Below are 15,927 nucleotides of genomic sequence, written 5' to 3' on the forward strand. Positions count from 1 at the left end.
GACCCTACTCACAATAAGCTAAATACGGCAGTATACAGTCCCCAATCATTTATTCAAGCAAGATTGTATAGCCATTTTGTGCAGTGCAACTCCATTGCCTGCATAGAAAAGCCCTCTTGAATAGTTCAGGTTTGTAGTTTGCTGAAAGGCAGGAGAGTGGGAGTCTTCCTGACCTTGGAGCAGAGGGAGAGAGGCAGTCCCACAAATAAGAGGGGCCAAGGCGATAGCCAATACCTTCAGCTGAGCCCGATAACAGATGGGCAGCCAGTGGAGCATCTGCAGAATGGGCGTAATAGGTATGCGCCACCTAGCTCTCGCTAATAGTCGAGCTGCAGGATTCTGCACCAACTGGAGTTTCCGAGTTGATTTTTAGGGGAGACCAAGGTACAGTGCATTACACTAGTCTAGTCTTGATGTTACAGTCTCTGTGTAGAGACCGGGCGATAATGGGCAACATCTTATTTTTTGTAGGGATGAATAACCACCTCTTTGAGTGGCCGAGGGAAGGAGCACTGAGTTAGTGACTGATTTATAACAGATGCTATAAGGGTTTGCAGACGTGGTCCTTACATGGTTTTATCAGCCAGGATGGGCATGGATCCTGGGTACAAGTAGTGGCCTTCGCAGATCCCAGGATCAACATCCATCGCAGAAATTGCGTCAAAATGATCCATGAGTTGCCCAGGCAGGGTATTAGGCCTTCCTTCTGGTGTACCTATGTTATAACTGACATCCAGCTCTGAGCATATTCTTGATATTTTACCAGCAAGGGGCAACCTCGCCCATAGTTTCAAGGAGATTCACATTCCCCGTTTCCACTGGGGCCTCAACACAACACACGTTTGGAATCCTAAAATCCCCCAGAGCGTGGGCGGAGTGTTTTAGCCAGGCCTCCTCTCACGCGGGGTGTGGAGGCCACATTCCCCTTGGTTCTAAGTGGGCAGTGAATTGAACGATAAAGGAAGAACTGCAACAAGAATCCAAAACAAGGAATAAGAAGTTGCAGAGAAACAATATGTATAAATATTTCATAAAAAATGGATACAAAATATATCTCTATGCATAAAATTCCAACACAAGTCAGAAATGCATAACCAAACAATATATATGGATACAAAATATTTCTGTATAAGACAAATCAGAAATGCATGACCAGATGCGTTTAGACCGTGTCTGCTTCAGTGATCATTAAATATAAATAATATATCACAATAAAAACATTACTGGGATACCAGAAATATTTACTAGATCAAGAGCCAGGGCTGCCCTGTATAGCAATTCGCAAACCTTAAAAAAGAAGACAATTTTTAAAAATTATTCTTATATTATTATATGATCAGTTTTGCCTGCCACAAATAGGCAACTAGATCGTTTGTACCTGATAATCCTTTCCAATGGGAACACAAAGCAGTTTATATCGTTCTCCTCTCCCCTGTTTTATCCTCACAACAACCCTGTGAGGTAGTTCTAGTTGAGAAGTTATGTCTGGCCCAGGGTCACCCAGGAAGAGTCTTGGGTATTTGAAGCTGCGTCTCATAGGCTCTCATCAGACACTCTAACCACTATACCACACTGGTTCTGTTAGCTCAGTACCTTCAGTAGCATTTTGGAGATTCGAAGCCAGATCTCCATGATCCTAGTCTGCCATTCCAATGACTACCACACGCAAGCGCTGCCAGGTCAGAGAAGTGGTTAAACACCCCATATTTTTTTCATAGCGTGGATCTTTTCCACCTGCATGTCTCTGGTACTTGTACTTTTCTGGCTTCTCCTGAGTAAACCTTTGCTTCTAGTAGTACATTTATTGCGGCATTGCACCAATAAAGATTAAGAACATAACAGCAATGTTACCATGGGTACATTGATAATGTTTAAAAGTTATGTTATATTAAATTGAAAGAGTATATATAATTAAATGAATTACAGTTAGGTAAAAAATAAACATTTTGACACATATTAAAAAAAAGATTTTTTTTCCTTTCTCTTCTTCGTTTTCCGTAGTTTCTTTGGATTTTACCGTAAAAGACTTTGACGGCGTATATAGATTGCTGCACAGAATTTGGCGACCTCACTAATTTGGTGGGGATTTTCCTCCAAGAGGAGCTTCCTATCCTGAAATTTAAGGATATCCTGAAATTTTCTCAAACATTGATCGAGTCAGCTTAGAGTGGGCAACCTTGTAGAATGGGCATCTAACAAACATGTGATCCAGTGTTTCAACTTCCCCAGAATTGCATGGACAAAATCTCTCTGAGCTTGGGATCTTATTATACCTTCCCTGTAAGACCGCAGAAGGTAGGGCTGAACACCTGGCTAGAGCGAATGCCCTTCTATGGGTGTGGATTTCCAAAATGGAAAGGTAGGCAGCTGGGGCCGGAATGTATCTGGTCATAGGGGCTGACATAAATGCCCTCAGCAAGTCAGACTGCCGTTCAATATCATTAACTCTCTGGGTTATAATTTTCTTTGCTTGATCTCTACCCATTTTCAGCAAAGCCTGGTGGGAGAGACCCAGACTCTCCAACTTGCATCTCGCGGCCTTTTGCCATTTGGATTCAAAGCTGTCAATTAGAATCAGGGGAAGAAGACCATGGGGATTGAGTTTTATTTTTAACCATAGGAGGAGGGTTGATATGCACACTCTTGCTTCTACTCTTAGCATCCCTGTTTCTAGTCGTGCCAAGGGGTTTGATACACCTCTAGGGACCTGGAGAACCAGTCTAAGAAACTTAGACTGGACTCGTTCCAGTGGTGCGAAACAAGAAGAGGGGGGTCCGAGATGTGTTCCATTGAGCAGTTGTGCCAGTTTTTTGGCCTGATATAGTTTGAGTGCTGCTGGGATCAAGTGCGCCCCCTTTGTGCGGAGGAATTTGGTTATACTGTAGACTGATCTATCCCCCAGGCTGGCCACATAGTTACTGTGGGCCTGCTTGGAGCCTGAAGCCTGTAGGACTATCCCAAATACTTAAAGGTGTGCACCTGCTCCAGCCTATGCCCTTTTACGTTCCAGACTCTATGTTTTGGGCGTTTGCCAAAAGCCATTTTTGTTTTTTGAAAATTGATGGTTAGTTTTACATTATCGCAATATAAGGCGAATCTGGCAAGAGCTCTTTTAAGTCCTATAGGGGTTCTGGATAATATAACGGTGTCATCTGCATACAATAGAACCGAAATATGCCGATGGGCCAGTTTAGGGGGATGCAGATCAGCTTCATTTAGGCAGTTGGGGATGTTGTTTATGTAGTACAGGGGTCTCAAAACTGCGGCTCCAGCGCCGCATGCGGCTCTTTGGCCCGTTGAGTGCGGCTCTCTGAACTTGGTTTGGAGCCCCTGCTCTTGCGCCCGTTTGTGCTGGCAGCCGGGCTGCGGAGCCAGCGTGCCTGAGAGAGAGAGAGAGCGGGAGAGCGGGTGCGCTGTCTCTTCCCCCCCACCACCACCATGGAGAATGGCCGGGTCCCCCTTTCCCTTGCCCTCAATGGTTGGGAGGCTAAAGCCTCCCCTCCCCTCTAGCCACGCGATTACTGGGCGGGTGGCTTGGTGGTTCCTGCCCCCCCCCGCCTACCAGCTGTTGGGCGGGGCGGGCTTCCTTTGGTAGACCTGGGGTCCGGCTGAGTCCCATTGGGAGGCCATGTCTACCCACTGGCTTTCTTGGCGGTAGACCTGGACTCTGAGGATGGGGGAAAAGTCCCCCTTCAGAGGCCAGGTCTACCCATTGGCTTCTATGGGCCTCCGGAGGCCAGGTCTACTGCCAAGAAAGCCAATGGGTAGACCTGGCCTCCCAATGGGACTCAGCTGGACCCCAGGTCTACCAATAGGCTTTTATGGCGGTAGATCAGGCCTCCAGACGAGGACTGGACGGGGAGGGGGAAATGTCAGGGACTTACAATTTAATTTTATCAATAAATAAGATCACTATTAAGTATGATATCAAGTTTTATTCAGTGTACCTATAGTTTAATTAAGACTTAAAACTTTAATTACAGTTTATTAAGTTAATAAACAGTGTACCTACCTATATAGTTTAAGAAATTTGGCTCTCAAAAGAAATATCAATCGTTGTACTGTTGATATTTGGCTCTTTTGACTAATGAGTTTGCCGACCCCTGATGTAGTAAATAAATAATGCAGGGGCTAAAAGGCAGCCCTGCCTGACTCCCTTATAGGTGTTGACTGGGTCTGTGAGGTGTCCTTCCCTACTGCATCTTACTCTTAATGGGGTCTGATTATGCAGGGCACGTATGAGGAAGAGAAGCCTCCTGTCGATGGAGGAAGATTTCAGTTTAGCCCATAATGTGTGTGTGTGTGTGTGTGTTAAGTGCCATCAAGTCGCTTCCCACTCATGGCGACCCTATGAATGAAAGTCCTCCAAAATGTCCTATCTTTGACAGCCTTGCTCAGATCTTGCAAATTGAAAGCTTTGGAATATTGTCGAAGGCTTTCACTGTCAGAGTTCATTGGTTCTTGTAGGTTATCCGGGCTGTGTAACCGTGGTCTTGGAATTTTCTTTCCTGACGTTTCGCCAGCAACTGTGGCAGGCATCTTCAGAGTAGTAACACTGAAGGACAGTGTCTCTCAGTGTCAAGGGTGTAGGAAGAGTAATATATAGTCAGAAAGGGGTTGGGTTTGAGAATATGGAACCATTGTAAAAGATGGAATGGTTCCAGTGTCTCTGCATCGCAGTAGAAAAGTTAAAGAACAAAGTAGATGTGCTTTCTTGTTCCGAAGTGTTTCCAATCTCCGGGTCTGTTGAAATATTTCCTCCCCGTAGAGGCGTTCAAAATATTGTCGAAGGCTTTCACGGTCAGAGTTCATTGGTTCTTGTAGGTTATCCGGGCTGTGTAACCGTGGTCTTGGAATTTTCTTTCCTGACGTTTCGCCAGCAACTGTGGCAGGCATCTTCAGAGTAGTAACACTGAAGGACAGTGTCTCTCAGTGTCAAGGGTGTAGGAAGAGTAATATATATATTACTCTTCCTACACCCTTGACACTGAGAGACACTGTCCTTCAGTGTTACTACTCTGAAGATGCCTGCCACAGTTGCTGGCGAAACGTCAGGAAAGAAAATTCCAAGACCACGGTTACACAGCCCGGATAACCTACAAGAACCAATGAAAGCTTTGGCTTCCTTTATTGAGTCAATCCATCTCTTGTTGGGTCTTCCTCTTTTCCTGCTGCCCTCAACTTTTCCTAGCATGACTGTCTTTTCCAGTGACTCTTGTCATCTCATGACGTGACCAAAATATGCTAGCCTCAGTTTAGTCATTTTAGCTTCTAGGGTCAGTTCAGGCCTGATTTGATCTATAACCCACTGATTTGTTTTTTGGCAGTCCACGGAATCCGTAACACTCTCCTCCAACACCACATTTCAAAGGAATCTATTTTCTTCCTATCAGCTTTCTTCACTGTCCAGCTTTCACACCCATACATAGTAACAGGGAATACGATGGCCTGAATTAATCTAGTCTTGGTGGCCAGTGACACATCCTTACACTTCAAAATATTTTCTAGCTCCTTCATGGCTGCCCTTCCCAGTCTCAATCTCCTAATTTCTTGGCTGCAGTCTCCCTTTTGGTTGATGGTGGAGCCAAGGAATAGAAAGTCTCGAACAATTTCAATTTCCTCATTGTCAACCTTAAAGTTGTGTAATTCTCCTGTAGTCATTACTTTTGTTTTCTTGATGTTCAGCTGTAGTCCTGCTTTGGCACTTTCTCTTTGAACTTTCAGCAGTAGTCGTTTCAAATCTTCACTATTTTCTGCCAATAATGTAGTGTCATCAGCATATCTCAAATTATTAATGTTCCTTCCTCCAATTTTCACTCCACCTTCATCTAAATCTAATCCAGCTTTCCTAATTATATGTTCTGCATATAGATTGAAGAGATAGGGAGATAGGTGTCTGACACCTTCGCCAATTGGAAACCATTGCGTTTCTCCATATTCTGTTCTAACTGTGGCCTCTTGTCCAGAGTACAGGTTGCGCATCAAAACAATCTTTTAAGTCCATAATAGGGGTCTGGAAATAGAATCAAAAGCTGCCTTAAGATCTATAAAGGCGGCATACAGTGTGGATTTCCCCTTTGAAGCATACTTTCCTATAAGATGTTAGAGGATGAGGCAGTGGACTATAGTGAATCTACCTTCCCTGAAACCAGCCTGTTCCTGTTCTATTATATCTTCTTGGTCGAGCCAGCTGACAAATTTTTCTAGCAGGTGTCTTGCATATATTTTGCTAATGATGTTCAGGAGGCTAATGGGCCTGTAATTATAGGGGTCGTCTCTCCTGCCTTTCTTGAAGAATGGAACCACTACAGCCAACCCCCAATCCTTTGGGATATGGCCTGTTTCGTCAATATAGGTAAAGAGTGATGATAGGAAGGGGGCCCACCAGTTGATGTTTTCTTTAAAAAATTCTGGGGGAATACCATCTAAGCCTGGTGCTTTTCCATTTTTTAGCTGGCCAACCAGCAATTTTATCTCTTTCTGCAAAACTGGGGGCCATGGGGGATAATTTATTATTTCTGTTGGGGAGAGAGACAATGGTTTAACATCTATGTACATGTTTTGAAAGAAGGAGACCCATCTATCGGGGGTATAATGGAATCTAGAGGTGAAGAGTCTTTCAAAACTTGACCAGATGTCAGTCGCCAAAAGAGGGCCGAATTTTTGTCTTTAGCTGCCTTGATCAAAGTGCTCCATAGCTCTCTGGTAAACTCCCTTTTTTCCCCCGCCAGGAGTTGTTTATATGCTTTTTTCTGGGATAGTAAGGAGATGTGTGCTTCCTGTCTTTGGACTGAGTGCTCACCAATATATTTATGATAAGCCAGGGTAAGGGACCTTTTTGCATCTATACAAACTTTTATCAAACCAAGGTTTAGATCTATGAGGTGGGGTTGACCTGGTGGCATTTGTGGTATATAGCAGGGGTCTCAGTTTCAGAATGAAACTTTCATATATTGATAACTGGTCCTGATTAGAACTAGGTTTTTAAAAAGCCGAGCAGTAAACTGTAGGTCTTCAAGAGCTAGGAGCTCTTTCAGTTGTAGGAGGACACTGTTTGACCATTTTACTTGACATTCTGCTTTTTCTACAGGACAGACCTGATAGCCTGTTTTAAGGTGGGTCAGATCAGAGACAGGTGCCATCTGGAAGTTTTCTTCTATTTCCAAGAACGGAGGGATGGAGCAGAGCTAGTCTGTGGCAGGAGGGTCTGATTCGGTTCCTTTTTGGCACCGCGAGTCGCATCCTCCTCCTGAAGGGGGGGGCAGTTTTGAGACACCCGAGTTCTGTCTCCCACCATCAACTGGAGCTTCTAAGGCAACAACTGCTTTGCCCACAGTGGAGGTGGGGGTGGGGATTATGATTCCTTCCATGTTACGATTCCTTCCGTGTTTGGCATGGCTTTTGTGGGGGGGACACCTCATTTCCCACTGTGCCCCCGCTTCCACAGTTTCCTTTTGGTTTTTGTATGGTCTAAGCCTTCCCCTCAGTGACAAGATGTTCTTAAGGTAGCAGGTGGGAAGCCTTTGGGTGGGTCTCTGCTGAGATGTCAGTCTTGGATTGAGCCTGAGGAGGACAGAGGTCACTGAAAGGGGGGGGGGGTTAAAAAAACCACAGAGATTTATTTCTTGATGTACATGTGAAGCTGCCCCACATAACAACAAACACACAACAAAACCTTCTCTTCTGCATTCCCAAAAACATTGGGGGGGGGGTCATTTTGCTTGTGTTTTGCTGTTGCAGGGAACTTCATTTTCCAGAAGGCCCTGGGAGCACCAGAGCGATCCACCCAGGGGGTGGTTTTTCCTGGAGGAGGAGAAGGAAAAAGACGGGATGTGGAATTCCCCGGGGCCTCTCTTCTTTCTTGTTTCCCCCGGCTGGAGGGAGAATTTGGCTCTTGCACATCTGCAGGAAAGGTGAGTTTCAGGTTTCCTCAACAGCTCTTGGGCAAGAATAGGGGAGGGAGAGAAATTACGCGTGAACGGGATGAAAAGTAGAAGAGGCGGCCGGAGGGAGCAGAGAGAGACGCTTCCTTGGCAAAAAAAGGTCTGTGCAGCGGTCGGGGCGTGTGCTGCTTTCTCAGGAAGCTGATTTTTTCCAGCTGCCAAAAGACACAGCAGAAGAGGACCATTTTCTCAGGGTCACGGCATTGCTTTCAGGGCGCCTTGTTCATCCCTCCCTTCTCCCCCTCCCCCCACCAAAACTTTGTGCATGTGGCCCCTTCTGTGGTACGTGGGGCTGAAAGAGTTCGGAGAGAACTGTGACTAGCCCAAGGTCACCCGCTGGCTTCATGTGGAGGAGTGGGGAAACCAACCCGGCTCACCAGATTAGAGTCCACTGCTCTTGACCACCATGCTGAAGAGTACAGAGCTTTTTTTTTGTAAACCTCAAGTCCAGTTGATCTGAAGATTTTTGTGTGTGAGAAGGAGGGGAACTAATCGGTGCTGCCACCACCTTCCTGGCTTCTCAGGAGTAAACAGTCACTTCCACTGCAAAATATCAGAGGGCTTTTCTGGAGCTCGTGGGGGCCAGGAATAGTAAAACGAGCTTTTTTTTAAATTATTCTACATAAGAATAATTCCCCCACCCCCAATGTAGGGATTTTTCTGCAATACGTTTCTCTTTGCCTTTTGTTTGAAATCCAGAATCTGTTTTGAGATCATACAATAGCTTACTTGCAATTCAACATGCGTTGTGCAAACTGCAGTCATTGCACAAGGCACAAATCTCTGGGAAGGACCCCGAGGCGGCAGGTGGGTTCTGGATGTTCTGTGACCTGCATCCCTTACCTGTGAGGCCCCATCGATCGTATGCCCATGGGTGGATACGCTTTGGGTCTGTTAGGAAAAAATGGATCAAAACACATGTTGACCTTCATTAGGCCCGTTTATGTTTACAGAGCTGGAGACAGGCTTTAGAGTAACACAGAACGTCTCTGCAGACAAAAATGCTTAAAGCAGAAACCTTCTCATGGAGACACAGTTTCTATGTGTTTCTGGGGTGAAACGTGCAAGATAGTATAATGTCGGCTTTACGTTCAATGAGAATTGTTTTTAACTTTTAATTTGACTTGACCGAGAGAAGCCCAGTTCTTTGCAATTGTCTGCGTTTATATTTCTTGGAGACTTCCAGTACATTCTTTTTATTTATTCAGTGGCTAATGGCATTTTTCCTTTGTTGGATGCTGAAGGTCAGGAACGGATGATAACCTGGGCCATATTTTCCTCTTTCAGAGATCTGCGGTGTCCTTTGAGGAGGTAGCCGTGTTCTTCACAGAGGAGGAATGGGCTCTGCTGGATCCAGGTCAAAGAAAACTCTTCTGGGAGGTTATGGAGGAAAATGATGAGACCGTCGCCTCTCTGGGTAAGAATCTTTTCCCTTTTATTATGAGCACAAAAGAGAAGAAAGGGGATGGCATCTTTTTCTGGCACTCTTGAATTTCAGACCACTCCCTTTGCCACAGAGGAAGGAATGGAACTCCTGCCCCTGGGGATGATGCAGCACCAGAAAAGGAAAGCGCTAAATATTTGAATGCTGTTCTGCATGTCAGGGAATATCTCTCTGGAAGCTTGGAAGAACGGGGAGGTGAACTTTGGCCTCCTTTGTCCCCCTGCCTCAGACGGGAACCCTCCTACCTTCCTTACCCTGGAAGTTCTTTGTTGTAAGATTTTAAGCATCACTATAGTCGCGTGAAAAATTAGTGTGATGGTCCGACAGTTGCTGCACTCTTTGACATTTCCTTTTTTTGGCACTGGAATGTAAATTGGCCGTTTCCAGAGTGTAGGCCGTTATTTTGTTTTCCATATTTGTTGTCATATTCTTGACAAGATTTTGATGGACTCCATTTCTGTAGCTTGGAATAGCTCTTTTGACTTCCCATCTGCTCCTGGTGTTTTGTTTATCCCAAGCGCTCTCAGTGCAGTTTTCACTTAACTTTCTAAAACTGCAGGCTTTTCTTTCAAAGATTCTTCTTGGAAGATATCTGTCATCCTTTCATTTCTTCTGTATAGTTCTTCAGTGTATTGTTCCCACTTTTTCTTTATTTTGTCCTGTTCAGTTAATGTATTTCCATGTTGATCTTTCAGCTTTAGATTTCCCTTTGAGTTCTCGGATCTTGTGGAGCAGATCTCTTGTTCTTCCTTTTAGGTTTTTCTTTTCTCTTTCATTACACTGGTTATTATAATAGTTTTCTTTGTCTCTACATGCGTGTCGCTGGAACACTGCATTTAGACTTTTGATTCTGTTTCTGTCTCCTTTTACTTTTGCTTCTCTTCTATCTTTAGCAATTTTAAGAACTTTCTCAGTCATCCATCAAGGCTTTTCATTTCTTTTGTGCGATAGGAATAGTGTTGGTGCATTCTTCCTTGGTAATATCTCTTGTTGCAACCCACAGTTCTTGTGGTTCTCATTCACTTGAACTGAGTAATTCAAATCTGTTCTTTACCTGGCCTTTAAACTCTTCAGGAATGTTGCTGACATTGTATTTTGGCATTATGAATGTTTTGGTGTTTTTCTTCAGTTTTATTCTAATTTTTGAAATTAACAATTCATGGTCTGTATCACAGTTGGCTCCTGATCTAATTCTAGCAGAGAGAAAAGAGCTTCTCCGTCTTCTGCTTATAACTATGTAATCTATTTCTATATTGGCTATCCGGTGATGTCCATATATACAATGTTCGCTCTCCTGCTTCATTTCATGCTCCTAGCCCGAATCTGCCAACAATATTTGATTCAGCTTTGTTTCCTACTTTTGCATTCCAGTCACCTGTGATTATCAGCACATCTTATTCAGGTGTGAGATCGGTTTCTTCCTGGACACTTGCATTAAAGCTTTCTGTCTCTTCCTCATCAGCATCTGTATTTGGGGCATTAAGTGGAATAATGGTGATGTTGCTGGGCTTTCCCTGAAGTCTGATTGATATGATTCGGTCAGACGTTGCATTACGGCCCCTTACCGCCCGTGCTACATCTCGGCTCACTGTTAAAGCAACTCCGTTTCTTCTGTTTTTTGTCATTCCACAAGTAAAACACTTTGTAATTTTCTGACTAAAAATGTCCTAATCCAGTCCTCTTTAGTTCACTCACTCTCAGGATTGAAATGTTGAAACGTTCCATTTCTCGTTTTATGATTTCAAGCTTACCTTGATTCATGCTTCTCACCTTCCATGCTTTGAACAGCTTTGGACTTTCCTTTTGCATCCATTCATGTCAACAACTGAATGTCGTTTCGGCTTTAGTCCAGTTGCGTTGTTAGGAATAATGCTACCTGTACTGGCCTTCCACTCTTCCCTCCTTAGCTGCCTGAGAGCCCTCGGACCTGGAGGTTCCATCTTCCAGTACTATATTTTTTTTCATTTTGGATGGTTTAATCTCACAGGGTTTTCGAGGTGATGGACATTCAGAAGTAGGACTGTTGAAAAAAAAATTCGGAAAAATTCGTATTCGGCAAACATTGTTCCGTTTTTATTCGGGAAATGCCGAACTCCGAATTCCCCCTATTCAGGAACGCGGAATTCGGCTTGGAATTCCACGTTCCCGAATAAATTTGGCCGAATATCCTGTCCCCCTTCCCGGGGCTCCCAGGAAAGAAGGTGGGTGGCTCTTTGAACTGCTCTGCGCTGCCATGGCTGGAGCAGTTCAAAGCCCCCCCCTGATTTCCCGGGAGTCCCTAGAAGGGGGCGGGGTCTTTAAACTGCTCGTGGAGCAGTTAGAGCCACCGCCCGCTTGAGGGCTTACAGCAGCCTTTCCCCCACCCCAGCCACGTGTACCCAGCCTTCCCCGAGCCCGCCCAGGGCGGGCTCGCCCGCTTCCCAGCTGGCCGTCGGGCCTTTGAAGCAGCCGCGGGCAGACGCCGCTCGTCAGCCGGCTTACTTCCGGCTCTCCAATTACCCCGTCCTCTCCGGCTGCCGGTTGGGCTGTCTTTGAGGCATCTGCCATTCCTGCCCTTGGGGAACCTGCGGGGGAAAGGTATGTTGTGGGGGTCGGCTACTGCCCCGCCCTGGGGGAGTGTCATCAGCGTTTTGCCCCCCTCCCCCGGCCAGGCGTCCGACCGCGGAGGTTTGTCGGCGAGCGGGGGGAAGGACGGTTGGGAGGGGCTGTTCTCCCGCCGTCTGGACCCCTTTTCTCCCCCCGCGAGTTTGGGGGCTAGCCCCCGCCGGTGTCTGGGAAGTCCCGGGGAGGCCTGGTCTTTGGACAGGGGGGTTAAACTGCTGCGCGTGGAGCAGTTTAAAGACCCCCCCGCCCGTCCAGTTACCTGGGAGTCCCTTGAAACCGGGTGGGGGGGGGTCTTTAAAGGCAGGGAAAGGCAGGTTCGGTGAACGCCAAACCTGCCGAATTTATCCGGCGATCGCCCAAACTCGCCAAATTCGGCACATCGTTTTCCCGCCTTTTTTGAGTTTGGTTCCATCCGAACTGACAACCCCCGAATCAGGGAATATTCGGCTGTTTGTTCAGACGAACCGAATTGACAGCCCTATTCAAAAGTGGTTTACGATTGCCAATGCTACGTACACCGGAACTATGACTTCTTGCGATTTGAATGTTGTGCCTCTGTTGATGCACCTCAAGATCGCATTAGCCTCTTTTGCCACTGCATCGCCTGACTTACCCTCGTTGAATTGCATCTTGTTCACATCTGCCCACTTTCGCAGTGTGTTCAGATCTTGCTGAATTCCATCTCTATCTTCCGGGGTGTTCACTGCTCCTTCCAATTTGGTGTCAACTGCAGATTTAATGAGTAGTCCTCGCACACCCTCATCCAGATCATTTATAGAAATAATGCAAAGCACCAGGCCCAGAACAGAGCTGTGTTGTACCCCACTATATGTTTTTTCCAGGGTGTTCAGATTTCTTTCTGCTGTGGTGAGGAGCAGTTGCCGAGTCTCAGAATGGGGCAAGCCTCCTCAGTCCAGAGAAATGCCTCAGACCTTCCAGCCATCTTCCTCTTCGTGCATCCAGCAACTGCCCCCTTTATCCCCCTAGTCCTCTCCCTCTAAATCCTGCATGTACACTCCCTTGCTCTTCCTGCCTTTCCTCGGCCTGGGAGGCTCTTTATCGTCATGGCAACTCCAGGTGAGGATGCCTGCTCTACAGCTTCCCCTGGCTGCATTGCCAGGGCCGCGTCCCCTGCGAGCCCTGCCTCTCCCGAGGGTCGGCTCTTGGCCCCAAGGGACCTTCTTTTCACAATCTGATGAGACTCAGGACTTGCTGGGGGTAACCCAGTGTTCCTCCCCACCCGAAAGCCCCTAAGCCAACTGCCTGCTCCTCGCCATGGCTCTTTAGTGGGTGCGAGGGAGGGGGCTTTAGTAAGGCCTGGGGAGGCTGTGAGGACTGACGTTGGGCGCTGGATGTGACTGATCCAAACTCATCCACGAAGCTTCCATGGCAGAGTGGGGATTTGAGCCAGGGTCTCCCAGATCCTAGTATGAAACTGTGACCACTCCATTACACTGCATTTTGCAGTTGAGCAAGAGCAAGCAGCCAGCCCTACATGAAGACAAATAACTGTACCCGCTAACTGATATTTCTACATTTTATTCTTTTTATATTTCTGTCTCTCTTTTGCAGTTCCAGAAGGGAGGGAGATGGTGAGGGAGAAGGAATCTGCAAGAGTGGTCGCGGGAAAAAACAAAGATCTGCACAAGGAAGTGAAATCTGAGGATCAGTCCGTACCAAGGCGAGAGTACAGAAGGAAAAGGAAAGCAAAAGAGAAGCAGAAGAAGAAATTGGCTGGCTTTCAGAGCAGAAAACAACTAGAGGTCTCAGCCCAAGAAGAAATGAAGAAGAGAAAGACAAGGTATAAGGGTGCCATAAAAGAGACAAGGTTCAGCTGCAAATGTACTGATAAAGCATGTCAGAACGATACAACATGCTGCAAAACACATGAATGTTTGGAATGTGGAAAGAGCTTCCATTCCAGTAGTGCGCTAACAGGAGATGAAAGGATACCTACAAGGAAGAAGCCATATAAATGCCTGGAGTGTGGAAAGTGTTTCTCTTTGAATGGCAACCTAACAACACATCAAAAGCTTCACACAGGACAGAAGCCATATAAATGTCTAGAGTGTGGAAAGTGCTTCTCTTGGAGTACCCAGCTAACTCAACATCAAAGGCTTCACACAGGGGGGAAGCCATATAAATGCCCGGAGTGTGGAAAGTGTTTCGCTTCGAATGGCTACCTAACTGTACATCAAAGGGTTCACACAGTGGAGAAGCCATATACATGTCTAGAGTGTGGAAAGTGCTTTGTTTGGAAAAGCTACCTAACTGTACATCAAAGGCTTCACATGGAGAAGCCATATAAATGCCCGGAGTGTAGAAAGTGTTTCTCTTTGAATGGCCACCTAACTCAACATCAAAGGGTTCATACAGGGGAGAAGCCATATAAATGCCTGGAATGTGGAAAGTGCTTCTCTAAGAATGGCAACCTAACTCAACATCAAAGGGTTCACACAGGGGAGAAGCCATATAAATGCCTGGAGTGTGGAAAGTGCTTCTCTCAGAGTAGTGACCTAACTCAACATCAAACGTTTCACACAGGGAAAAAGCCATATAAATGCCTGGAGTGTGGAAAGTGCTTCTCTAAGAATGGCTACCTAACTCAACATCAAAGGGTTCACACAGGGGAGAAGCCTTATAAATGCCTGGAGTGTGGAAAGTGCTTCTCTGTCAGTAGCCACCTAACTGAACATCAAAGGGTTCACACAGGGAAAAAGCCATATAAATGCCTGGAGTGTGAAAAGTGCTTCTCTTGGAAATGCTCCCTAACTCAACATCAAAGGGTTCACACAGGGGAGAAGCCATATAAATGCCTGGAGTGTGGAAAGTGCTTCTCTGTCAGTAGCCACCTAACTGAACATCAAAGGGTTCACACAGGGAAAAAGCCATATAAATGCCTGGAGTGTGAAAAGTGCTTCTCTTGGAAATGCTCCCTAACTGTACATCAAACGGTTCACACAGGGAAAAAGCCATATAAATGCCTGGAGTGTGGAAAGTGCTTCTCTTTAAAATGCGCCCTAACTCGACATCAAAGGGTTCACACAGGGGAGAAGCCATATAAATGCCTGAAGTGTGGAAAGTGCTTCTCTGTCAGTAGCCACCTAACTGAACATGAAAGGGTTCACACAGGGAAAAAGCCATATAAATGCCTGGAGTGTGAAAAGTGCTTCTCTTGGAAATGCTCCCTAACTCAACATCAAAGGGTTCACACAGGGGAGAAGCCATATAAATGCCTGGAGTGTGGAAAGTGCTTCTCTGTCAGTAGCCGCCTAACTGAACATCAAAGGGTTCACACAGGGGAGAAGCCATATAAATGCCTGGAGTGTGGAAAGTGCTTCTCTCAGAATGGCAACCTAACTCAACATGAAAAAGTTCACACAGGGGAGAAGCCATATAAATGCCTGGAGTGTGGAAAGTGCTTCTCTAAGAATGGCACCCTAACTCAACATCAAAGGGTTCACTGAGGGGAGTAGCCATATAAATGCCTGGAGTGTGGAAAGTGTTTCTGTCCAAATTACCAATTAAATGCACATAAAAGGGTTCAGACGGGATGGGGGGAGAAGCCATATAAATATCTTGAGTGTGGAAAGTGCTTCTCTCAGAATGACATCCTCACTAGACGTTAGAGGGTTCACGGGAAAAACCACATAAAATGGAGTGCAGAAAGAAGTTTATTAACAGCCATAGCCTTACCTTACACCCCAATTGTCTAGCCAGCTTAACTCATTTTACTGGAGCTGGACTTCCGGTGGTGTTGCTGGGCTGAGTGCCACGTTCTCCCAGGATCTCCTGGGAGGAATCCAAGATTGCGTTTAATTTGGGGTGATTTAGCGCACTCCAACCCAACCCTTGCAAGTGGGTTGGGAAGCAGGAATTCCCTGCAGCCCACCAAGCGGTTTGACCTCCTAAATTCTCCGAGGGAGCTTTACTAAG

The 15,927-nt window shown here is 46.0% G+C and overlaps 1 protein-coding gene across 1 annotated transcript; it reads left to right on the top strand.

Moving 5' to 3' along the window:
* The first annotated feature begins 13,055 nt into the window (after positions 1-13,055).
* Positions 13,056-15,458, top strand: LOC130478884 (zinc finger protein 501-like). Its single transcript, XM_056851126.1, has 4 exons — positions 13,056-13,068; positions 13,564-13,724; positions 14,145-14,853; positions 14,938-15,458. The coding sequence occupies exons 1-4, from the start codon at positions 13,056-13,058 to the stop codon at positions 15,456-15,458; spliced, it is 1,404 nt and encodes a 467-aa protein (XP_056707104.1).
* Positions 15,459-15,927: the final 469 nt, after the last annotated feature.

The sequence above is a fragment of the Euleptes europaea genome, chromosome 6 (genome assembly GCF_029931775.1).
Source record: "Euleptes europaea isolate rEulEur1 chromosome 6, rEulEur1.hap1, whole genome shotgun sequence".
Classification (NCBI taxonomy): Eukaryota; Metazoa; Chordata; class Lepidosauria; order Squamata; family Sphaerodactylidae; genus Euleptes; species Euleptes europaea.

Bases quoted from the DNA above. Each gene is read 5' to 3' on its own strand.
- LOC130478884 (XM_056851126.1), top strand. The intron at 13,725-14,144 runs GCTGGCTTTCAG...AAATGCCCGGAG, and splicing joins AGAAGCAGAAGAAGAAATTG to TGTGGAAAGTGTTTCGCTTC. The intron at 14,854-14,937 runs ATCAAAGGGTTC...CCCTAACTGTAC, and splicing joins CAGTAGCCACCTAACTGAAC to ATCAAACGGTTCACACAGGG.